At 43.7% G+C, this 26,541-nt stretch overlaps 1 protein-coding gene across 2 annotated transcripts in view; it reads left to right on the plus strand.

The window, feature by feature from the left end:
- coro2ba (coronin, actin binding protein, 2Ba) overlaps positions 1-5,114 on the plus strand; it is a 128,486-nt gene extending 123,372 nt beyond the window's left edge. For both annotated transcript variants that reach the window (XM_067971357.1, XM_067971358.1), the window contains exon 12: positions 299-5,114. In XM_067971357.1, the coding sequence (XP_067827458.1) occupies positions 299-430 (132 nt within the window). In that variant the 3' untranslated portion in view covers positions 431-5,114. The remainder of the gene's footprint in view (positions 1-298) is intronic.
- Positions 5,115-26,541: the final 21,427 nt, after the last annotated feature.

Here is a 26,541-nt window from a genome sequence, read left to right on the forward strand (position 1 = left end):
CAGAGGAGGGGAGGGGAGTGGAGTGGAGTGGACTGGACTGGAGAGGAGAGGAGAGGAGAGGAGAGAAGAGGAGAGGTGAGGAGAGGAGAAGAGGGGAGTGGAGAGGAGAGCAGAGGAAGGGAGAGGAGAGGAGGGGAGATGAAGGGAGGGGAGAGGAAGGGAGAAGAGAGGAGTGGAGAAGGGCCGAAAGGAGTGGGGAGAGGAGAGGAGAGGGGGAGAAAAGAGATTAATAAGAAACAAATCCACCTGCTTCTTATCAATGCGACTGATTTATTTTAATTCTTTCTTTTTGGTTTAGCTCCTCCGAATGTTCTTCCGACAGCAAGACGAGATCCGGAGGCTAAAGGAAGATCTGTCACAGAAAGACGTGAAAATACGCCAACTGGAATTAGAGCTGAAAAACCTGCGGAACATCCCGAAGACCAACTGACCTCACATTCGCCCCACCCCCTTCCTCATCCCTCCGGCATATCACAGAATTATCAGCAACGGTTACGTGCAGATTGTAAGGACCCCCCCCCACTCCCCCACCTTATACTATAGGACCTTTAAAACCAGAGAATCCTCCCCCTCCCCCAAAAAAGAAAAGATAAGCTGGAAATCACCTGTCTGTTTTCTAAAACGTTCAGTTATGTGCACACCATGTCCCAGCAGGCTCTGGCAAGCTGTCGTCTTCTCATTGGCAGCTTAGAGACATATATATTTTAAAAATTCTGTGCTAGTGAGCCATTTAACATTGTTTTACATTAAATACTCCAAGGTGCCTCACAAATAGCGTCCTTGTGAGCCTTGCCCCCCTGTAGCTGCTAAGGTAAGTTTTAATATAAGAGAGCGTTGAACAAGAAAAGGCCAATCGGCCCATCCAGTCTACTCCTTGTACAGTCCATGCATCACTACCTCAATCGTGGACTCTCTCCTCCCGCAATTTTAAACATAGTTGCATCAGCTACATTCCACCATATTAACCTTCGCCGCCCGCCCCCCCCCGTTTTGGGACAATTACGGTACGCAGGCTAATGTAAGAGTATCGAATGCCGTGGCCCCTCTGACTGAGCTCAGCACTGGCTGAAAGTCACGTGTCCTTACAACAGGCAAATCGCTAATGAATACAGGCATCCCAATATTCAGGTTAGCTATTGGAGCATTAGAATGTAATATTTCTGATCCGCCTTGAGTGAGTAGCTCAGACAATGTCCCTTCACCTCTGGGACCTGATTTCAAATCCAGTTGCAACTGTTGGGATGAAAACCTCCCCTCTATTAGGCTCAGTAAGCTCCCACTGACTTTCCCAGTTGGCCCACAGCACAAAGCCGCCCATAATCGGTCACGCATTTGGCTGAAGTCACCCCAAAGGCTGTCAGGATGGCTAGTGTGTGAAGTGGGAATGCTCAATCTACTACAGTAAAGGTGGTTCTTCTGAGGTTAGGGTTGAGGCACATTGTTGGGGCACAGTAAAGGAAGGTTGGATGTGCTGTAGCTGAGCTGGGAGTTCTTGATACAAACAATGGATGACATGAATGGAAAAGCTATTCCACTCCCCAAGCACTGACATCCCTCACATGGTGAGCACAAAGACCCCACCCCACCCCATCCAATCTTCAACCTTAGTGAATGCCAATCATCGGGTTGAGACTCGCAATGAGGATCTTTCACTATGGTATTTGTTTAAAGGTTTGTTGGTAAAGCCTTGCGTTTCCTTTTAAAGAGGGCACTGCCACCTCACTTTGGGCTTCAGGGTCTAGGCTTATCGCCTGGAATGGCCAGGTACAGGCTGCTCTGCTGAAACCCCGCCTTTGGGAGTTAGGATCCTCCTGGAAAACACAGACCGGGCCCACCGTGAAGTCTGTCTCTCGAACGTTTGTTTTCTTTCGTGTATGTGCAAAAAACTTGTAGTGGCGAATGTGATGCCATTGCACAGGTCTACGTACACCAAGATAGGATAGAAACGTTGCAATGATGTGGCACTTTAAGCTTTTTTGCAACCTTTTCACAAGGATGGAGCCATTCACATTGCAGGGGGTAAGACTGCATATTTATAAACACACCTGGTAAAAAAATATGCTAATGAAGTTCGAACGATCATTGGCCATAAAAATTGAAGCAATGTTCCCTCCCCTTCCCTGTAGCAGTGAAAATATCCTCACATCCCTTCAATCGCAATATCGAGGTAAATGTAGCAAGATGCAGGGGTCAGCAGAGACCCCTCTTCACTATTCCAGTTTACTGCAATATACTATGTGTGATCTCCTCATCCTCGGTAGGCAGAAGACTATACGTTTGATCAGGCCAAGACTTAGGCTATAAAACAATAATTTATTTAGGTGAAACAGGTGAATGAACAGTACAAACTGTATATTTATGGTAATTACCAAATTTATTATTCTTCTCAAAATGCAAAATAACAAAGGCACTTCTGCGTTAACCCCTTAACATAAAATTATTCCATAAAGCCCCTTTCGTGGTAAAACTCAACCACAGAGCCTCTGATTAGCTTCAAGTTCCCAGATGGCCTCAGACTTACCGAGTCACTGGCTGGATTTCTGCCAACATGTAACCCCAATTCCTCGGGAGAAATTCAAGGGCATTAAAACCACAAGGGGTAGATCCTAACTTTGTGCGATAGTGTAAAACGGGCGATAGAAGCCAACGGAAATAAAAATCCGGAGAGATGTAAAACGGGCTGCCAAGTAACTATCAACACACCAAGTCTACCCCTCTGTCTTTCCAACTCAGAGCTGCCAAACCAGCAGATACCTTGAAAAAATCACCAGGATACCAATCACATAGGATGCTTGAATTGAACGGATGGCTAGACCCTTTAATTTATTCCAAACACTATGAACAACCTGTGATTGCAGACATTATAGTTGGCTATCAGGGACTGAGTTATACTAACAACTCTGCACTTAACAAACATTAGCATATTTAACGACTCTTTGGAGGGTTCAAGATATAAACACACACTGATGCCTTTGGCATACCAGAGCAGAATATTTATTCTATGCAGCTTGTAGAAACAGCTAACAGTCCCAAATTCAACCCTGTGTGTGCTGCCAAGCAGCAGGAAAGAATCTAATACATAATCCATCACAACGGCTTCTCACAGCGTACAGGTAGGATCTAAGTAAGCCCACCTGTGAAGCGAGTCTCAGCAGAGAGGAACGGAAGGCATTTCTAAGAGTGCATAGCTTGCGTACTTGTGCTACTGATTTCCACTCCTCAGCCCCCGTGATTTTGTTCTGTGATTTCCAGGCACTCAGAGGGGGATCAGTGAGAGACCACTTGCTTTTATATCTCATCTTATCATGTCCTCATGGAGTCCTAAAGTGTTTCACGTCCAGTGAATTACTTCTTGAAGTGAAGACACTGTTGCTTTGTAGGCAAACACAATCCCGCAGTTGCACACAGCAGGATCCCACAAAACAGCAAATGAGATGAATGACCGGTGAATGTTTTTTTTTTGGTGGTGTTGGGTGTGGAGGGAATGTTGGCCGAGGGGTGGGAATGTTGGCTGGGGAGAAGGAATGTTGGCTGTAGAGGGAATATTGGCCGATGGGAGGGAATATTGGCCAAAAACTCCTTGCTTTAAATAGTACCATGGGATCTTTCATATGTACTGGAACAGGCAGAGGGGGGGGGGCCCAACTTAATATAGGGTTGCCAACCCTTCAAGATTGACCTGGAGTCACCAGGAATTAAAGATTAATCTCCTGGGCACTGCTGCAAGTAACCCAGGAGAAAGGTTATCAGGGTATTAAAAAAACTGTTTTCTTTTCATTTTCTTTAAACACTTTTATGCATCAGTGCTAAATACATTGGAGATGGAAAAAGTGCTGTTTGACTGGGCGGGGCAGTTGGCAGGAGCCCATGTGGTGAAACCTCCAGGAATATGTCCAACTAGAGTTGGCAACCCTACTATAATGTCTCATCCAAAAGATGGCACTTGCAACATTGCAGCACTGCCCTCAGTAGTGTCATCCTGGATTCTGTGCTGAAGGCCTGGAGTGGGGTTTAAACCCTCAATCTTCTGACTTAGAGCAACAGTTGTACCAACTGAGCCAAGCTGGCAAGTGAGGTAAGTAACTTTTGGCAGGACCAGAGTTACAAGTGGAAACTGATACAGGTCAGAAAATAAAACAAATGTTTCCCACATCTGCAACAAATAAACTCCCAGCAAATGGAATAAGTCTTCTATCAGTTAACTGTTTTAGCAAAGGGTTGGGTGAATAGCTAGTTAAAGGCACGACTGATATTTATAATCAGTGTCAGTGATCAAACATTATAAAACGCTGTGCGGATCCAGTCCTCTGCAATGAGTGTGTGGGCAGTATACGTGAGGGGTCATTTTATAAAATTGCACTCCTGACACAGAGCCTCACCCATCGGGAGCACGTATCGGGAATTCAGGTGTGCATCCGAGTTCCTGGGATGAGCTCCTGACAGGTGAGGCTCTGTTCCGGGAGTGCAATTTCATAAAATTCCCCCTACGGAATAGATTCCCAGCTAAAGCAGACAATTTGGCTTTGATTCGCACCTATATAACAGAGCTGGGATGGATAACTGATCAGAAATGGTTGATTGAATGCTGTGTGGAACATGACCGTTCTTAAACTACCGGGAGAATGGAAATGTCGTTCTGAGGATCAAATGTGTATAATGGAGGATGCGTGGTTAGACAGGGATTGTGGAGTTTTGATGGACTATCTTCGGGAGCGCAGGGTATAACTTTGTCGAGCCTCTCCTTGGGAGGTTAAATGAGCTGTGGTAAAATCTATGACCAAGCAGAAGGTCTGTGGAAGGGGACGGGAGTGATGGGTCAGTTAGTCATTTGTTGCCCCGTTTATTTCTGGGATTGATTCATTGATATCTTAAAGTAGGAGTGCACAAGCATTCTGCCTCTGCACCAAGCTGTGATTTCACCCCATCCCACACTCCCAAACAGGGCCGCTATCACCACATCATCTTAATTCTTACAAAATGCTACATGACACCAGAGGGTGTCCCTTCCTGTTAATGTACGGTTAGAGGTAACCCAGTAACACTCCTGTCCCTGATCCTGTGCGCCCTCAGGCTCTGTGTGATAATTGTAAACAATTTTACAACACCAAGTTATAGTCCAGCAATTTTATTTTAAATTCACAAGCTTTCGGAGGCTTCCTCCTTCGTCAGGTGAACGATGTGAAATCGTTCACCTGACGAAGGAGGAAGCCTCCGAAAGCTTGTGAATTTAAAATAAAATTGCTGGACTATAACTTGGTGTTGTAAAATTGTTTACAATTGTCAACCCCAGTCCATCACCGGCATCTCCACATCTGTGTGATAAGATGGACAACACATTTGTTTCCTATTTCACAGGGTGCTGTTTCCATCTTCAAACAGCATCAGAGGACCTGCACATCAAACAAAAAAAGAGGCTGCCACTGTGCGATTGTGAAGTGATTTAAAACCGTCGCTACCTTCCATGCTCTCGTAAATAATAATGTTTATTAAAAAAAAATTACTCAGCAGCCTGACTTTGGGAACTCAGGTGACATTCACAAATGCCGGAAGCTCTGCTCGGTTTATATATTTTTTTGAGTCCCTTGAACGGGTCACTGCCGTGTCGTTCAGTGACAGCTATCCTGCTAGTGACTGTTCCCCAACTGCAAGACACATGAGATCCATACCTTGTCTGGCTGCCTGACCAGCTGTTGGAAACCATTCTTGGCAATAACAGTAGGTGGCAGCACACAAACGCTTCCTCAGCTGAATAATGTAACATATAATTCTCCGTATTCGGGAAAAGAAAAAAAAAAGTTTTATTAACTAATTGAATGTGGGAAGTGTTTAAAAGGGACAGTGTCACTGTGGCAAATTCTCCTGCAAGTGGCATTGCCAACCCTCCAGGATTGTCCTGGAGTCTCCAGGAATTGAAGATTAATCTCCTGGACACCGTTGCGAGCAAAAACCCAGGAGAAAACTAGGGTCATTAAAAAAAAATGCTGCGTTTTTTTTATTTTCTATGAAGTCTTTTGTTTATTGTTATAAAAATATTGGAGATGGAAAAAAAGAGCCATTTGACTGGGCAGGGAGGTTAGAGGCAGGAGATGAGGAGAAACTTCTTCACTCAGAGGGTAGTAGGTCTGTGGAATTTACTGCCCCAGGAAGCTGTGGAAGCTACATCATTAAATAAATTTAAAACGGAAATCGACAGTTTCCTAGAAGTAAAGGGAATTAGGGGTTACGGGGAGCGGGCAGGAAATTGGACATGAATTTAGATTTGAGATTAGGATCAGATCAGCCATGATCTTATTGAATGGCGGAGCAGGCTCGAGGGGCCGAATGGCCCACTCCTGCTCCTATTTCTTATGTTCTTATGTTCTATCATGTGATGAAATCGCCAGGAATACATTCAACCAGAGTTGGCAACCTTACCTGCAAGTAGGGCAAACATCTATTGCTCAGGTCCAATCCTGGACTTCCACAACGGTTGAGTGTGCAAAATATGGCGGAGATCGCACGTGTGCACAGCACGGAAGGGGTGTGCACTTCACACTTACACGAGCTTGTTCGGATTCTCCTGGGCACGGGCAGCTCCGTTTTTAAAATCCAGGATTGGAAAGCCGGATTAATTTTAAAAATATCACCAACAGAACCAGACTGTCTTGTTCTAAACCAGACATCTGCTTCTGAGTCCCATTTACCGCGGTTGTACACAGGGGAAGAGGAGATTAGCGACAAGGCTGCATTGGGCTTTCGAGCACACCTGGTGCTATGAATTCATTACCTTTTAATTTTGGTTTTAATTTTGAAAAAAACAATGAGGAGAAATATAAAAACTGGTAGGTTCAGTTGGCAGCTGCACTGGTTGGTGGGGAACCGAGCCATGCAGGTCAGGCACGGCTCCGTTTGGATCACCCATCTGATTTCAACTAGGCAGTAGTTGGGGTGCTGGCAGTAGTTGGGTTGCGGGCAGTTGTTGGGGCGTGGGCAGTTGTTGGGGTGTGGGTAGTTGTTGGGGTGTGGGTAGTTGTTGGGATGCGGGCAGTAGTTGGGTTGTGGGCATTTGTTGGGGTGTGGGTAGTTGTTGGGGTGCGGGCAGTTGTTGGGGCGCGGGTAGTTGTTGGGGTGCGGTCAGTTGTTGGGGTACGGGCAATAGCTAGGACACTGGCAGTAGTTGGGGAATGGGAAATAGTTGGGAACACAGGCAATAGTTGGGGTCTGGGCAATATTTAGGGTGGGGTAATAGTTGAGAACACGGGCAGTAGTTGGGGCACAGGCAGTATTTGATGATGGGGTAACAATTGAGACACAGGCAATAGTTGGGGTACGGGCAATATTTGGGGTAGGGACAACACTTGGGGTACGGGCAATTGTTGGAGCATGGGCAGTAGCCGGGTGTGGGCAGTGGTTGGGGTGCGGGCAGTGGTTGGGGTGTGGGCAATAGTTGGGAACTCAACCAATTGTTGGGGCATGAGCAATAGTTGGGGTATGGGCAATAGTTGGGGAATGGGCAGTAGTTGGGGTATGGGCAATAGTTGAGGCACAGGCAGTATTTGGGGTATGGGCAATAGGCTGCTGGCAGTATTCAGGTGCAGACAGTAGTTGGGACTCGGGCAGCGTTTGGGGAACGGGCAGTACTTAGGATACGGGCAGTATTTGGGGCAAGGGCAGTAGTTGGGGAATGGGCAGTAGTTGGAGCACGGGCAGTAGCTGGGGAATGGGCAGTAGTTGGAGCACGGGCAGTAGCTGGGGAATGGGCAGTAGTTGGGGAACGGGCAGTAGCTGGGGAATGGGCAGTAGTTGGAGCACGGGCAGTAGCTGGGGAATGGGCAGTAGTTGAGGCACGACTACCTCCCAGGCTAAAGAGTGGGAAAATGAGCCTGGATTTTTATTCCTGTTAACCATCCAATAATTTCTGCCAGATGTGTGCGTGTGTGCACGTGTGCATGTTAATGTGTGCATGTTACTTTCGTGTGTATGTGTGTGTGTGCGCATTGGTAGAGATTAAGAATAGGTTCAGCTGTGATGCCCACATAGTAGAATAGCCTGCCAAAACTCTGTCTACGCTCAAGCGAGAAGAACAGTCACTTGACTGGGATCTGTACCCCAATTGAACTCAGTTTCTCTGGGTTAGGAACCTTAAGCAGACACACACTTCCCAGTAGGGATCTCTGGATAGTGATCAGGAGCGGGAACATTGGATAACTTTCCCCCTTAGCCTAGAGATCATGCCCCTAATGCTGCCAGGCTCAGATCAGTTAACTTGGCACAGACCTAGAGTTGAACATGGACCATCCCTGTTCTGTATGACTCTGTAACACATCCCATAGTGCAGTTTGGAATCAGAATTTTAAAATTAGGAACCAATAATGAAATTCAATCATTTTTTAGCATAGGAACAGGAGGAGGCCATTTAGCCCCTCGAGCATGTTCCGCCATTCAATGTAATCATGGCTAACTGTGACCTAACTCCATATACCCGCCTTAGCCCTTTATACCTTTGGTTAACAAAAATCTATCAATCTCAGATTTAAAATTAACAACTGAGCTAGCATCAACTGCTGTTTGCAGATGAGAGTTCCAAACTTCTACCACCCTCTGTGTGTAGAAGTGTTTCCTAACTTCACTCCTGAAAGTCCTGGCTCTAATTTTTAGGCTATGTCCCCTAATCCTAGACTCCCCAACCAGCGGGAATAGTTTCTCTCTATCTACCCTATCAATTCAAAAAGTCTTCACAACAATACACTAATTAGACGTTTTGTAGGCCCCAACCATTGTCTTAATACCACTAATTATATCTACATAATATATAAAAATCTTATGCCTGCAAGCACTTCTTGTCAGTTTTTTGCCTTATAAATTGCTATGTCTCCATTTAGAATGGGAATTGCCTATGTAAACTTATCACAGTGCAATTGCATCCTCCCACCAGTGGAGGTGCTGTATCATGGCAGGTTTTCATAGACAGTTTCCATTATAAATGTGGACATAGGAATTCATAATGGAAATATGAAAATGAGGACAGATGGGGACTGAATTACCCTGGTCCAATTATTCCACCACCCTCTAACTCACTTCATCTGAAGACTACTACTGGTCGTGACTCTGTGTAATCGACTAACATCACTATTAAAAAAAATGAATCAGCAAACACTGTTGCACAAAGGATGTAGAATTAGATTTCTGGCTCCGTTGGAGCTGATTCTGTACTTGTCTTTAAGGCTGAGGCCAAAGTTTTGTCCCTCCGTGAGAGGTAGCCTGCAAGACCACGAGACATACTGTGAAATCGCCACACCAGCACACTATTATTACACTGTATTACACACACACTATCGTCCTCATGTTCTGTATTGAGTAACAATTAAAAGCATGTAGAGGTAATCTGCTAATGTAAAAAAGATTCACATCTAACATGCTTTTAGAGCAATTGTGGCCCTTATCTAATTGAAGGCGACACAATCTCATTGATTCATTGGCGACTTACTCTGTCATCTCATTTTGTCTGGGTTACGGGAAGTCAGGAAATTTGCGTGGGACTATATTGTCGCTGGAGGAAGATTGGGGGCAAATCTCAATATTTTAATCTCCGTGCCTAGCATCACATGCATGCTGGTAAGATTATTGTTGGGACAAACATTCGCTTGGGAACAGTGACATTTTCAAAAAAATTAAGGCCTTGCAGAAAAGTCACAGTGGTATCTCAATCCCAGAGAGATCCTGGCAAGGGAACGCAGGCAGGAAAACTTTCAGTGAGATAACAGTCACTGGGAGAATGGGTTATGTTGAGAACACCAGGATCTAGAATGGCCAGTGCAAGCAAAGGAGAGTGACTCGTGAACAAGGGAATGCTAATTGATCAGACTTAGTGGGGTGGACAAGTTAGGCCACGTTGATGCCTTCATGTATGATGGGCCAATGAGTTAGACACCCCTCCACGTGGATTGTCCTGATAGATGGTAGTTAAAATCTCTGTAATATGTATGTATATTTTATTTTTGCCTACGTATAATGTTCAACTCCACCATCATTGTGTAATGTGAATACCCATATCTTCAACTAATAAAGTCCTAGTCACTGTGATTTTACTTTTCTAAAAATCACATGAACTGCATTCAGTAACCAATAACATAAATAAAATGTTGTTTTCTCAGTTTTTAATACTCTGATTACTTAAGATCATTCAAAGAAAGACTTGCATTTCTATAACGCTGTATCACATCTCTTAGGAACATGTCACAGGGCTTTACATACGATGAAGTGCAGTGACTTATTATGTAGGCAATTGCAGTTACCATTTTGCACACAGCAAGATCCCACAAACAGTTAATTTGTTTTGTTCGCGTGGAGGGAGGAATGTTGGCCAGGTTACCAGGAGAACTTCCTGCTCTTCTAATAATGCTAAGGGATCTTTAACATTCACCTGAACAGGTAGACGGGGCTAAAACTTAAAATCTCCTTTATTGTACGGCACTTCTGACAACGCAGCACTCTCTCAGCATCGATTGTCACTTGTACAGGACTACCTGATGGGACAGATCTGCCACTGATCACTGTCTGCTGCTATGTTCTTCCATGCATGTCACTACAGGCCATCTTGCCTTGATGCCAAGCAATCAGTGTGAGTATAGAGCTATGGCTGCCTATGAAGTCTCAGAATTCTTCTGTACTGGTTGACTGTAGTCACTCTGATAGAAAACCATGACAACATTTAGGAACTAATGTGATCCTTGAGCTTGTATCCTCTCCCTTTCAACAGCCACACCATCAAGAAAATACCTGTTCCAAGGGGCCTCCCAAACTCAGGTTACGCTTGGGCAGTTAGATTCCTTTTGGTCAACAGCAAAATTAGAGCTTGCAAGCCAAAGGTATCAGATAATTGATTTTCAAACCATTATGGAGATACAGGCAACCTCTGGGGATGAACTACGCCCCAACTCCAATCAAGTTGTCGCCAGCCATAATTGCATATTGGATTTTGGACTCTCCATTGCACCAGTGGGAGCGTACATGAGAGAAACTCCTACTGCATCCAAGGCCTACATAATTGAGGTCTCCTTTGCAAATAAAACTGGTCTTGCCACAAGCCCAACAGAAATAAAAATGGGGAGAGATGTAAAACGGGCTGCCGACTCACCATCACCCCTTTTACACAATCGCAAACAGTCAAGATCTGCTCCCTTGTGTGATTTAAATGCCAATTGCACCAAGAATAATGATAGAAAACATTAACATAAAAGAAAATAACCCAGAAATGCAGAAAGAGAGTTCTATCTAACAAGATCAACTATTGCATGGAGCAAAATGCAACACAAACATGAGTCCCGTCACACAAAATTATCTGCTAGATGTTAATTTGTTAAATCTACTCCAAAGTTGATATTTAAATATATACAAAATATCATGGAAAAAAGTTACCAAACTCCAAAGTTTCAATCTTAGTTTTGGCTACTGATTAATTCTAAATCTTGAAGGGTCACAGATTTCAAATCTGATTAAGGTGGACGCACTACCTACGGTGTGAAATGTCCAACATGTTGGTGTTTTAAGGATGTTCTAGGATCATTACATCCTATCTATCCATTAGATCATTACATCCTATCTATCCATTAGATCATTACATCCTATCTATCCATTAGATCATTACATCCTATCTATCCAGTAGATCAATAATCTACGTGCCTTGCTTAAATATGTAACTGGAGACAATCGATTGAAAGCAGTTGTACAAGGAGTGTAGAATGTCATTACACTGACATCAGATTTGTACAACTGTCAGCTCGAAGGCAGCATCAACAATTGTTCAAGTGAAATAAAAACGATTGTATCTCTGTACGAGCCCTCTGCGAGTTAACAAGCCACCCACACTGAATGTATCATCATATCATCAGGGTCCTTTCAAATCCAAAGCCTTGATTAAGATGCTCAGTATTATCAAGGTATTAGATTCAGCAAGAAGTGCCTTCCTACTATTTGTAGGCTTAAAGTTGCTATATTTTTCCTCTTATGCTTTGTGGAGTATTATGGAATTCCCTACCCACTCCTGGTGCTGATTCAGACTGCCTCTCCCTTGCCGTAACACAATCTGTTCTTCTTCTTCCCTTATGGAACAGGCAAGGTGGATCAGTGGGTCTTTTCCTGTCTGTCATTTCCATCTGTTCGTATGTCTTTTCCTCTCTCTCTTTCCCTTTCACCCTCCTCCCTCACTCACCTCTATTTTCCCATTCCTCTTCACCCTTCTCCCTTTCTCTCTAACCCTCCTTTCTCTTTGTCTTCCCCCTCTCTATCCTTCACCCACTTCTTGCCTCTCTCTTCTTGCCTCTCTCTACTTCCTCTCCCTCTCCTGCTCTCTCTGTTTCACTGTTTGACTGTCCCGATCGTCAATGAATGATTCTATTAAGCAGCTGTGGAAACACTCGGCTTATTACTTGCATAAATCACAGCTATTTAATCATATATATGAGTGCTGAACATCACCACTTCATTAATCAAATGATCTAATTTGATGGTGGTTAGAAATTTCCTATTTTGTACACAGCAGTTCATTTACGTTATTTATTGCTCTAATCATTGTTCTGTCTGCTCCTCAGCAACCATTTGATCAGTTTTCCTGAAAGGTGCCCTTTATTGAAATGCCTGCTCAATACTGAGTTCCCACTGTACCACCCACCTCCGGCCTCGTTGGATTGTATTTTATTGGCAAATAATATAGGAAAGGAAGAAAGTAGAGGAGCTTGATACAGTGGGATCAGCCTTGTACTAGGCTGCTACCTGTCTGGTTTTGTGTGGGCTGTTCAGAAGTTTCTAAAACTGGACATTCAAAAGTCTGATAACTAAAATATTTGTCCATTTCTTTCTACTTACTGCCATGTCAGCTCGTAAAATTTTCAATGCATTTTCATCAGCAACAAAAAAACTCATCAGATCCATGATCCCACCTGCTGCCCGTTTCTTGATATTCTGTGCTTGTCTGGTTTTGTGTTGGACAGAAGGTGGCTATAATGATATAGCATGATCGTTTAAAGATCTTCTGTCGAATAATTTCTAACTATCAACAAAAACAATCAGGTGATAATTAGAACATAAGAAATAGCACCTCCCTCACCTGATGAATCAGTCCTCCTCCATGTTGAGCACCACGTGGAGGAAGCACTGAGGGTAGCAAGGGCACAGAATGTACTCCAGGTGGGGGACTTCAATGTCCATCACCAAGAGTGGCTCAGTAACACCACGACTGACCGAGCTGACCAAGTCCTGAAGGACATAGCTGCCAGACTGGGCCTGTAGCAGGTGGTGAGCGAACCAACACGAGGGAAAAACCTACTTGACCTCGTCCTCACCAATCTACCTGTCGCAGATGCATCTGTCCATGAGAGTATTGGGAGGAGTGACCACTGCACAATCCTCGTGGAGACGAAGTCCCGCCTTCGCACTGAGGACACCATCCAACGTGTTGTGTGGCACTACCACCATGCTAAATGGGATAGATTAAGAACAGATATAGCTGCTCAAAACTGGGCATCCATGAGGCGCTGTGGGCCATCAGCAGCAGCAGAATTGTATTCCGGCACAATCTGTAATCTCATGGCCCGGGATGTTCCTCACTCAACCATTGCCAACAAACCAGGGGATCAACCCTGGTTCAATAAGGAGTGTAGAAGAGCATGCCAGGAGCAGCACCAGGCGTACATAAAAATGATGTGCCAATCTGGTGAAGCTACAACTCAGGACTATTGGCATGCTAAACAGCGGAAGCAACATGCTATAGACAGAGCTAAGCGATTCCACAAACAACGGATCAGATCAAAGCTCTGCAGTCCTGCCACATCCAGTCGTGAATGGTGGTGGACAGTTAAACAACTAACGGGAGGAGGAGGCTCTTTAAACATCCCCATCCTCAATGATGGCAGGGTCCAGAACGCAAAAGACAAGGCTGAAGCGTTCGCAACCATCTTCAGCCAGAAATGCCGAATGGATGATCGACCTCGGCCTCCTCCCGATATCCCCACCATCACAGAAGCCAGTCTTCAGCCAATTCGATTCACTCCACATGATATCATGAAATGGCTGAGTGCACTGGATATAGCAAAGGCTATGGGCCCTGACAGCATCCGGCTGTAGTGATGAAGACTTGTGCTCCAGAACAAGCTGCGCCTCTAGCCAAACTGTTCGAGTACAGCTACAACACTGGTATCTGCCTGACAATGTGGAAAATTGCCCAGGTATGTCGTGTCCACAAAAAGCAGGACAAATCCAATCCGGCCAATTGCCGCCCCATCAGTCTACTCTCAATCATCAGCAAAGTGATGCAAGGTGTCGTTGACAGTGCTATCAAGCGGCACTTACTCACCAATAACCTGCTCGCCGATGCTCAGTTTGGGTTCCGCCAGGACCTCTCGGCTCCAGACCTCATTACAGCCTTGGTCCAAGCATGGACAAAAGAGCTAAATTCCAGAAGTGAGGTGAGAGTGACTACCCTTGACATCAAAGCAGCATTTGATCGAGCGTGGCACCAAGGAGCCCTAGTAAAATTGAAGTCAATGGGAATCAGGGGGAAAACTCTCCAGTGGCTGGAGTCATACCTAGCACAATGGAAGATGGTAGTGGTTGTTAGAGGCCAATCATCTCAGCCCCAGGACATTGCTGCAGGAGTTCCTCAGGGCTGTGTCCTAGGCCCAACCATCTTCAGCTGCTTCATCAATGACCTTCCCTCCATCATAAAGTCAGAAATGGGGATGTTCGCTGATGATTGCACAGAGTTCAGTTCCATTCGCAACTCCTCAGATAATGAAGCAGTCCGAGCCTGCATGCAGCAAGACCTGGACAACCTTCCTTAGATTATGAGACCAAGACTATGCACAGTACTCCAGGTGAGGTCTCACCATAGCCCTGTACAATTGTAGCAAGGCTTCCTTACTCTTGTTCTCCAATCACCTTGCAATAAAGGCCAACATGCCATTTGCTTTCCTAATTGATTGCTGTACCTGCATGCTTACTTTTTGTGTTTCTTGTACGAGGACACCCAAATCTCTCTGAACACCAATATTTCATAGTTTCTCACCATTTGAAAAATATTCTTTTTTTCTATTCTTCCTACCTAAGTGAATAACCTCACATTTCCCCACATTATACTCCATCTGCCACCTTCTTGCCCACTTACTTAACCTGTCCATATCACTTTGCAGACTCTTTGTGTCCTGCTCACAGTTTACTTTCCCACCTAGCTTTGTATCGTCAGCAAACTTGGATACATTACACTCGGTCACTTCATCTAAGTCATTAATATAGATTGTAAATAGCTGAGGCCCAAGCACTGATCCTTGCAGCAGCCCACTAGTTACAGCCTGCCAACCTGAAAATGACCCGTTTATCCCTGCTCTCTGTTTTTTATCTGTTAACCAATCCTCTCTCCATGCTAATATATTATCCCCAACCCCATGAGCCCTTATCTTGTGTAACAACCTTTTGTGTGGCACCTTATCGAATGCCTTTTGAAAATCCAAATATACTACATCCACTGGTTCCCCTTTATCTACCCTGCTAGTTACATCCTCAAAAAACTCTAATAAATTTGTCAAACATGATTTCCCTTTCATAAAACCACGTTGACTCTGCCTAATCATATTATGATTTTCTAAGTGCCCTGTTACCACTTCCTTAATAATGGATTCCAGCATTTTCCCGATGACTGATGTCAGGCTAACTGGCCTGTAGTTCCCTGTTTTCTCTCTCCCTCCTTTCTTGAATAGCAGGGTTACATTCCCTACCTTCCAATCCATAGGGTCCATTCTAGAATCTAAGGAATTTTGGAAGATCATAACTAATGCATCCACTATCTCTGCAGCCACTTCTTTTAGAGCCCTAGGATGTAGGCCATCAGGTCCAGGGGATTTATCGGCTTTTAGTCCCATTAATTTCTCCAGTACTTTTTCTCTACTGATATTAATTACTTTAAGTTCTTCACTCTCATTAGACCCTTGGTTCCCCACTATTTCTGGTATTTTTTTTGTGCCTTCGACTGTGAAGACACAAAAGAGGTGGCTGTAGAAGAATCTATTCTGTCAACCATGATAACTGATAATAAGGCAGGCAAAAATAAAATGCTTCAAAATTAAAACTAAATCACAATGTAATTCTAAGAGGCCACGTCAAACGCTATGGGGGAGAAAACATCTGATATAGCAATGGGTACTTTTCTAAAGCTGGAGATTGTTGGAGAAGAAGGATATTCATCCTATATTCTTCTTTACTTTGAAAATATGATGTTCTCAGTTGCGGGGAGGGTTGGTATTAACTTGTATCTGATGACACATACCAGCTCCAGTATGTACAGGTCGGATTGGCAGAGACTGAAGTCCTGATTTATAATAAGGAGGCTGCGCTTGTTGTCTGGCCAGGCTATCAGAGGGAGTGTCATTGGCAAAGATTCCTGTAGCAGCAGTCATCATATTGCACGAGTTGAAGGAATGTGAACTGGTTGCTTCGAGCACTTCTCCAGTGCAGTGAATAATCTGATGTTCTTTTTAAAACCAAAAGCCAGCTCCATTAGTCATCAGCTGATTCTCCTGAATGATTCACGTTGGGAGCCCATGGGTTACCTCTAGAGAGATGCAGTCAATCCAGCCATTTGTGTGTGTGTTATATCTAAATAGTTGTTTTTTGGTTAAAGTTAATTGCGCTAATTAATTTGCAATAATATGTTTAGTTCAGCTTGGAGAAGTTGCATGTTTTCTAACTAGAGCTGCCATCTTGTGCCAAGTTCAAACTGGATAGGGAGCAGGACAGGTGCAGGTTAGGGGTTGGAGCAGGGTAAGGGCAGAGTAGGGACAGGGTGTGGGAGGGTAAGGGCAGAGTAGGGACAGGGTGTGGGAGGGTAAGGGTAGAATAGGGACAGGGTGTTGGGGGGTAAGGGTAGAATAGGGACAGGGTGTGGGAGGGTAAGGGTAGAGTAGGGACAGGGTGTGGGGGGGTAAGGGTAGAATAGGGACAGGGTGTGGGAGGGTAAGGGTAGAATGGGGTCAGGGTGTGGGAGGGTAAGGGCAGAGTAGGGACAGGGTGTGGGAGGGTAAGGGTAGAGTAGGGACAGGGTGTGGGGGGGTAAGGGTAGAATAGGGACAGGGTGTGGGAGGGTAAGGGCAGAGTAGGGACAGGGTGTGGGAGGGTAAGGGTAGAATAGGGACAGGGTGTGGGAGGGTAAGGGTAGAGTAGGGACAGGGTGTGGCAGGGTAAGGGTAGAATAGGGACAGGGTGTGGGAGGGTAAGGGTAGAATAGGGACAGGGTGTGGCAGGGTAAGGGCAGAGTAGGGACAGGGTGTGGGAGGGTAAGGGTAGAGTTGGGACAGGGTGTGGGAGGGTAAGGGTAGAGTAGGGACAGGGTGTGGGAGGGTAAGGGTAGAGTTGGGACAGGGTGTGGGAGGGTAAGGGTAGAATAGGGACAGGGTGTGGGAGGGTAAGGGCAGAGTAGGGACAGGGTGTGGGAGGGTAAGGGTAGAATAGGGACAGGGTGTGGGAGGGTAAGGGTAGAGTAGGGACAGGGTGTGGGAGGGTAAGGGCAGAGTAGGGACAGGGTGTGGCAGGGTAAGGGCAGAGTAGGGACAGGGTGTGGGAGGGTAAGGGTAGAGTTGGGACAGGGTGTGGGAGGGTAAGGGTAGAGTTGGGACAGGGTAAGGGTGGAAAGGAGACAGGTGAGGGAGAGGATAAATGTAGGGCAGGGGTAGGATAGGAACGAGGATAGGAACAGGGTGGGTGTAGGAAAGGGACAGGATAGAAGTACAGTCGGAGCAATAGGGACAGAGTGGGGATAGGGCAGGGAAAGGGCAGAGAAGGGTAGGGGCAAGATTCAGGTAGGACAGAATAGGGGCTGGAAAGGGTTTATGTTAAGGTGCCGCTGGAGCTTGTATATAAAATATTTCACAGATTTTACAGCTATATGATTGTGGGCCAGTCTAGCTTTTTAAACGAACCATCTAGAAGTTTCTCAAATGTAAATTGCTCATCAAACATTTAATTATTAAATGAAGGGGAAGATTATGCAATTATGCTACATCTGATTTTAATTTCTATCAACTTCAGAGTGTAAAACGAGCAACCAATTGGGCGGGTTAGGTTAAAATTCTTGTTGCGGCAGACACCATATCTGCGGGTACGCAAGCTCTCTCTCTCAGTGGTCAGCCTAACAGGCCAGCAACAGAACAAGCTGTTCATGATGGGTTCTCGGAACCCAGCCTGCTTGAGAACTCTCTAATGAGACAGCAACTCCCCTTCAGTTTAACAGACTCAGAAACCAATTTTAAAAAAATACATCTTTGAAAAAGGCTACGACTGCTGATGTGTACAGATTGGTGATAAAATCTGAGCAGCTTTTTCTCAATACAAAGCCAGTAATCAGTGCAAATCTGAAGAGGGGCAGCCTCCTCACTGTTAAATAAAGTGATAAGGAGCAGAGGTGTATCCATTTCTAAAGGGTCTGCCATGTAAGACCATGCACCTGTGGTTTACACCTTCCTCCTTATTCATTTTCAGTGTCTTAAGTTTGAGGTACAGGTGTTACCCACCTGATACCACTATGTAAATAACCAAGGCATCCAAACAGTTAGCTTTGAAGATGCAAGTCTTGCTAAATTATCTTCTGAACCAATAATTATATTGTCTTGTGCAATAATACAAACAATGGTGACTAGCACTCATAGAATGCTCAAGATGGCATTTTGTAGGTTGGATTTTCAGTATCCAAACTTGATACTGTGCTGTACCTGCTCTGGGACTGTCCCATCAAATGCCCCCAGTACAGGTATAGTACGGGTTATATATAGAGTAAATCTCCCTCTACACTGTCCCATCAAACACCCCCAGGGCAGGTACAGCATGGGTTACATACAGAGTAAATCTCCCTCTACACTGTCCCATCAAACAACCCCAGGGCAGGTAAAGCACGGGTTACATACAGAATAAATCTCCCTCTACACTGAACCATCAAACACCCCGAGGGCAGGTACAGCACGGGTTACATACAGAGTAAATCTCCCTCTGCATCATCCCATCAAACATTCCCAGGGCAGGTACAGCACGGGTTACATACAGAGTAAAGCTCCCTCTGCATCATCCCATCAAACACCCCGAGGGCAGGTACAGCACGGGTTACATACAGAGTAAAGCTCCCTCTGCATCATCCCATCAAACATTCCCAGGGCAGGTACAGCACGGGTTACATACAGAGTAAAGCTCCCTCTGCATCATCCCATCAAACACCCCGAGGGCAGGTACAGCACGGGTTACATACAGAGTAAAGCTCCCTCTGCATCATCCCATCAAACACCCCCAGGCAGGTACAGCGCGAGTTACATACTGAGTAAATCTCCCTCTGCACCATCCCATCAAACACCCCCAGGTACAGCACGGGTTACATACAGAGTAAAGCTCCCCCTACACTGTCCCCCCCAGGTCAGTTACAGCAGAGGTTAGATACATAAAGACCCTATGAGAACCTTTAAAAATGTAATAGGTATAAAAAGAAATCATGAAAAACTTTTTTCCCAATTTTCTCCCCTCTTCATGCTCAAGGACAGGTCAGTTTCATTAGCCACTTGTGGTAAATTATTCCATATTCTAATAACAATGAAAACATTCTTCTAACTTCCTCCTTTATATTTCTAGCACTATTCCTAAGTTTGTATAAGCCTATAGAAAGATGAGAAAAGGCCATTAGGCCCATCAGTGCTCACCCTGTCCATTGCGATAGAACCTCATGCACCACCCTCCGTAACCACTAGGAGTGCTAGCTCCTTGAGAGACGGGAAACGAGAGAAGAACCTGTGGTCACTTTCTAAAGAAACTGGGAAAATCCTCCCTGACTCACTAAGGCAATGAAATTAAGCTCGGTGAGACCATAGTTACCATGACTCATCATTAGACGTAGTCAGACTAACCCCCTCCCTCCCAAGCCCCAATTTCCTTAGGTCTATACAGGACCGGAAATGGCCAATTCCATTCATAGAGACAGTCACAGATATCTTTTTACCTCGGATACCCTTCAAAAAGCCTGTCTGCCAAAAATTTATGTATCCATCCTTAAAATTTACGCTTCCTTATTACTGATTCACCAACCAACAGAAATAATATTTTACTATTTACTTTCTCAAACCCTTTCAAAATTGTGAACATCTCAATTCATCCTCCTTAACCTTCATTGTTCTAGTGAATGCAGCCCTAGTTTCTAATCATAACTATCCTTCCTCTTGTTCCTGGTTTCATCCTAGTGAATCTACGTTACTTTTTTTCCATGGCTCCAATGTCCTTTCTATAATGAGGGACCAAAAGTACACACCCTATAGATTAAAACAACCTCTTTTGATATGCAATTCAATCCCTTTGAGATGTATCCCATTACTTGATCGGTCTTGCTGGTAGCAGTGTTGAATTGACTGGATATCTTCTGCAAATGGTTACTAATTGCAGCAAAAATCTTAATTTTTTTCCCACCTTTGGCACCTCCATCATGATACATGTTCCAGTCTTCCTTTACCTATGTCATTACTCAACAATTTCTACATTCGATTCCATCTGTTATTTTTGTCCATCTGCTTAATTTGTTCAGATCCCTTTGGAAGCTGTCAACCTTCCTTACCCTAATCACCTGCTCACATAGCTTGGCATCATCAAAGCCGTATTATTTATGAATAAATAGCAGAAGCCCTAGAACACATTCTTGAACAGCTTCATTAGCCACTGCTTCCTCCAGATTGAGTATTGTCCATTTCTAAGTTTCTTTAATTTGTAGGGCTATGGGGAAAGAGCAGGGGAGTCGGACTAATTGGATGGCTCTTTCAGGCACGATGGGCTGAATGTGCTTCTGTGCTCTATGATTCTATGAATTTCCAAGCCAAATTTCACCCTGGCTAGTCATTAATTTCACCTTTATCTTTGTTAAACACCTCCAAAGTAAAGCCCTACCAAATGCTTTTGGAAGACCAAATATCCCTTTCTCACTAATATAGTGAATAAAGAACTTGCGTTTATATAGCAACTTTCACGTCCTCAGGACGTCCCAAATTGCTTTACAGCCAATAAGTTACTTTTGAAATGTAGGCATCATTATGTAACCAAATTGGCAGCTAATTTATGAACAACAAATTCATCGAAAGACTAGTTAATCTGTTTTTGGTGACGTTGATTGAGGGTGAAATGTTGGCCAAGGTACCAGAACTCCCTGCTCATTTGAATAGTACCATGTAACCTTTTACGGGGCCTCAATTTAACATCACCTCCGACAATGTATCACTCCCTCAGTACTCCACTGAAGTTTCAGCCTAGATTATGTACTCAAATCCTAGAGTGGGGCTTGAACCTACAACCTTCTGATTCAGAGGTGAGTACTACCAAAGGGACTCAGTAAGGTATGACCTGTTGCTTCTAAAATTATTCTGAACACTAATTTCTGAGTGCAGACAGGCGCAATCGGCGGAAACTCACAACCCCAACCACTTCGACCTGAGGGCGTGGCCAGTTTTGAGGGCGGGAACCGCTTCGGGCAAATTTACTTTTGTATCAGCGTAAAAGATCGCGGAAATTCGGGTGTAAATGGTTATGGGCGTAACTCACTTACGTTTTAAATTCCGCCATCTTTTGCGCGATTCCGACCAGATTGCGCTGATATCTGGGCGGGGAAACAAACGGAAACTCCAGGCCTTAGTATATAACTAAAGATGGACTTTGAATTTTTTTGCTGGGGTTAATAAATTATAACCAGTTTGCGCTGTGGGCTCGTGCCAAATAAGAATTGGGTTGAATATCCAAACTATTAACTGGAGACCTATAGAAGTATCAGAGTGAAGAGACTTTCCTTCCACCAGTCGCAATTCCAATGCTACTCAGATCCCAAAGTTCGAAGAGTATGGTTCTAACCCAGTGTTCCATGCAATCTCCCAATCCTATATTCTTAAATTATTATTATAATGTAACTCTTCCAACACTACAAATTGTTTGAATGTTTTTTTTTCTTGTATCTGAAACTAGCTGAGTGGGACAATCAATTTGCAAAGTTAACATTCTCAGGACTGTTATTTCTGTAAAGTCAGTCACACATCAATAAATCTATACTTTCATATAACGCTTGGCTCAAAAAAGTCCACAGAATAAGGAAGAAGTAATATTATGGTACATTTACTCCTCATCAGTGGTACATCAGTGTTAGTTTGTGGCAGCTTTCAGAAATTGGGACAGGAATCAAACTCAAGACCTTTTGGTTGGGAGCTGAAAACTGAACCAATTATTTTACCAGCCCATCACTTCAGTATAACTTTTCTTTTTATTAGTTATAAATTTTTGCTTAGATTTATTCCTACCCACAATTCATTCTCTTTCTCCACCATACATCTTTTTTCTTTCTGTCCTGTCAGGATTACTATAGATCTGAAAGGTTCACTCCATTCAGACAGTTGAGTTTCCGAGATCTTTATAGCATGCTGTGCGAATACTAGGGAGGAATATTCAGAACCTAGTTTTAATTTTTTTTCTGGATATGGGAAACATTGGCAAGGCCACATTTATTGCCCATCTCTAGTACAACTGGTTGGCTGGCTAGGCCGCTTCGGAGGATATTAAGAGTCAACCACAGTATGAACTAGAATCATGTATAAACCAGATCGAGTAAAGGGGTGACAGGTTCCCTTCCCTGAAGGAAGGGCATTAGATGGGTTTTTGTGATAATCCAGCAGCTTTCATGGCCCACAAATTTTACTTCACAACCTCCCATGATGGGATTTGAACTCATGATCTAAGACTGCTAGTCCAGTACCATAACCACTGCCCGAGCACAGCCAGTCATTTCAGTGAGCGGGGAGAGGGGGTTAGGCCTTCCAAAACCAAATTTTACATTCTCTCAATTGGCTCAGGATTACAAAGCTGAAATTTGGACCATGAGAAACACTTAAAATTTGGCTTTCACCATTCAAAGCTAAGATCAAACAACCAAATGGATCGTCCCTAGCAACACAGCACTAAATATGGAAATATGCTAGTGACTTACTTATTAAGATAGTACACTTTGAATGGCTTGGATCCTCATTGTAGTGTTTACATTGAAGTCCACCATAAATAGCACTGGATATTTGGATAATACGGATAGGTCTAACTCAAATGTTTTATGATCAGTCAAAAGGAGATATAATTCAGGAAAGCAAGATGGTTGATGCCACCTTTTCTTCTGCCTTGACATAGGATATTTTCCATGGCATCAGTGAGAATGGAACAAACTGAGACAGGAAGGTTTGAGTGACAGATAGTTCAGGGACAGGGAGAATCATTGAGAGTCAAGTGCTCAAATATTTCAGGTTCCAGGCAAATCTACTTGAGTGTCACCTTGATGTCTGTGCAAGTCAAGGAAGGAAGAAGGGAGACTGTTTATTATTTACACACTCAAACAGGGTACAGACAACCGATATTGAAGGATTAAGTCATATCTGATTAGCAGGTTTTTTTTCTATTTAAGCAAATGTAATCCCGGAGACAAGCTATTTTAAAACGTACATGTCAGGATTTGTTTTACAAGCTTGGCAGAATTAGATTACCAGTGTCAAACATCATTTTTTTGTCACTACATCGTGCACAAATGATGCAACGATGTTGTATTGACATAATTGGGTTGCGAATCCCCAAGTACTTTATACAGGTACCAGAGAGCGGAAACCTTCATTCCATCAGTCAGGCAAATTATATGATCGCATTACATATTTATAGCCGAAGAACAAATGATCCACTGATTTGTTCATAGGAGAGTCGGTGATGTTCTTTTAAGCCATTTATTTCACAGCAGTCAGTGCGGTAAATGTTTTAAATTTAACCCAAACCATATTAAACAGCCGAGTTACACACTTACACAAATTGTAAAAGAGAAAATTTCTTCAGTTCAAGAAATAAGGACTCCAAAAGAACTAGATGATATGAAGCTGCTGAAAACGTGAATTTTGCTGCTGCAGATTGCATTCAACTTTAATTATTCCGTTAATGAGGTCCTCGTTAGGTCATGTGTATGCCATATAAGGGTAAATTTTTGCCCACCGTGAGTGTATATCAGAAATCACGAGGGCTTCATGATCCCGATCACTATCCGGTGATCCCTGGTGGAGCAGAAAATGCATGTGTGTGTGTGAGAGAGAGAGAGAGAGAGAGAGAGAAAACGGACCCAAACTTGTCACAGTCGAATAGTCTGCGAACGCTGACTGACAGGCTCAAGTCTTAAGGAATGAAGAGTGCTGGAGGACCGAAGGCGCCAGCCCCAATGGGGCTTCAGTGTCGGCAGAAGAGAATGTTGGAAGAAAAAAAATAAGTAAAATCTCTGCTGCCCTTGTCGAGTTAAGGTCATCGTAAACTTCACAGCACCATTAGCATGAGGGAACAGGATCTCAACATCAAGAATAGCAAAGTGCACCAATTCGCCTTGTTTTTAATTCCTATTCCAATGAGGCTTTAGTAAAGGCCATTTCCTAAAAGGGGGAGCCACATTTCTCCAGTTTGAGTCAATGCCCTAATTACCTGAATTTGTTCAGTGTCACCATCAAAGCCTGTTCAGTTGGCGTGATGGTGGGTAACATTAGGATTACACACACACTGCTTTCGACCTCATACATTCAGGAGTGATAGACAGGCATTTATTGAATAACTACAGGCCTATGGCTACTATTTATTTTAATAAACACTACTCATGAACTAATTAACAGGTGAGTTAGCAATAATCGTATAATTTCTACAGCACAAACGGGTGCAGGAGAGGACTTCCTTCGGAGTGTTATAATCAAATTTTTAAAAAATCAGTTTATATTTGTATTAAGATGGCTGTGTCTGGGGATACATTTTCTTCTGAGCTCTGCTTAGGAAATACAGTGATTAAACGGGCAGGAAACAGCTGTAACTGTAGAATAAAATGTGCACGGAGCACGACTGGGATGCGATTGAACAAAAGGTGAACTCGGATGGCGTGGGCAGTCGCACTCATTGCAAGATGGCATCTGGCCGAAAACTTTTCAAGGCACCGGCATGTGTCTCCCCCACAGATGGGAGCAGCAGAGTGGAAAATGCATACTCACATCTTGAGAAGACTGAATAAGTGAATGAGAACAGGAAAGTCTTTATTGGATATGCTGGCTGCGCAGATGACTGAACGCAGCAAAATTAGTTTCTCACAATTTATATATAACAATATTTAACTGGCTCTGGGACCAGTAAACATTCCACATACAATTCGATCCATAATTGTGGAATTAGGAATCCATTCAATACCTGCTGTTGGATTCAAGGAACCATAAGTAATGTTGCAAATGACACTAAATTAGATGGAACAGTAAGTAGTGCAGATGGGAGCAGGAAGTTTCAAAGGGACATAAAGCAGATTAAGTGAGTGGGCAAAACTATGGCAGATGGAGTTGCATGTGGTAGAAATGTGAGATCATTCACTTTGCACCCAAGAAAGATAAATCATGTTAAAAGGGTTGTATAGGGTAGATACGGAGAAACTATTTTCTCTGTTAGGGGAATCAAGAACGAGGGGACGTAATAAAATTAGAGCAAGGCCATTTAGGAGGGAAATGAGGAAACACTTTTTCTACACAAAGGGTAGTAGAAATCAGGAATTCTCACCTAAAGTCTGCGGATGCTGGGGGACAATTGGAGCTTTCCAGACTGAGATTGCTAGATTTTTGTTAGGTAAGGATATTAAGGGATATAGAGCTATGGCAGGTAAATGATGTTGAGCTCCAGATCAGATATGATTTAATTGAATGGGGGCACAGGCTCGAGGGGCTGAATGGCCTACTCCTGGTCCTAAAAATATAAGCATCATATATTTGCATTTCTGCACAATGAATTACTTTGAAGGTAAAGGGACTGTTGTTAATCCAACAAACACAATACGCAGAACAAGTTGACATTAGTGGGTATATTTTCCTTCTTTTGCTTACGTGAGCAAAAATGTCAGTCCAACTGGAAGAAAATGTGCCTATAAGTGTTTTGTCATAGATACTTTCTAAATGTTAGATCTCCTGTGGCATTGCTCACAGCATGAGGCCTGCTGCATGTCCTGTATACAATGGTCTATTTCTTTCTTACCATGGGTCAAGGCTACCGATTTTGCCTGACTGAAGCGAGATACTGGAGCAATTGGAAGATGGGATTTGAAAGTTTACAGGGAAGCTTGTGATTTTTAATGTGAATTATTATTGATATTTTTGCTACAGGGTGACTGGAATAAATTTCTCTTTTACTCAAATGTAATAGGGTAGAATTTTTAGTGGGGAGGTAGGAGAAAGGTTTTGTGGGATATGGAAGTTGAGAGGCATTTCTTCATGCAGATTGATCAATATCTGGAATAGCTGTAGGGTAGTGAAGGCAAAAACTCCGGAGTGGTTCAAGAGACACTTAGATGGAGTGACGGGGAATCATGGGTTTCTATGGATGGATGAATAAGACGGGCCGAATGTCATCCTCGTCTGTACTTTGTGATCAGTGAATAATGAAAATAAAACATTCATGCAAATAGAAAGACTTAACCAATGAGGAAGAAGAAAGTGGACA

This window comes from Heptranchias perlo, chromosome 34 (assembly GCF_035084215.1).
Source record: "Heptranchias perlo isolate sHepPer1 chromosome 34, sHepPer1.hap1, whole genome shotgun sequence".
Taxonomy (NCBI): Eukaryota; Metazoa; Chordata; class Chondrichthyes; order Hexanchiformes; family Hexanchidae; genus Heptranchias; species Heptranchias perlo.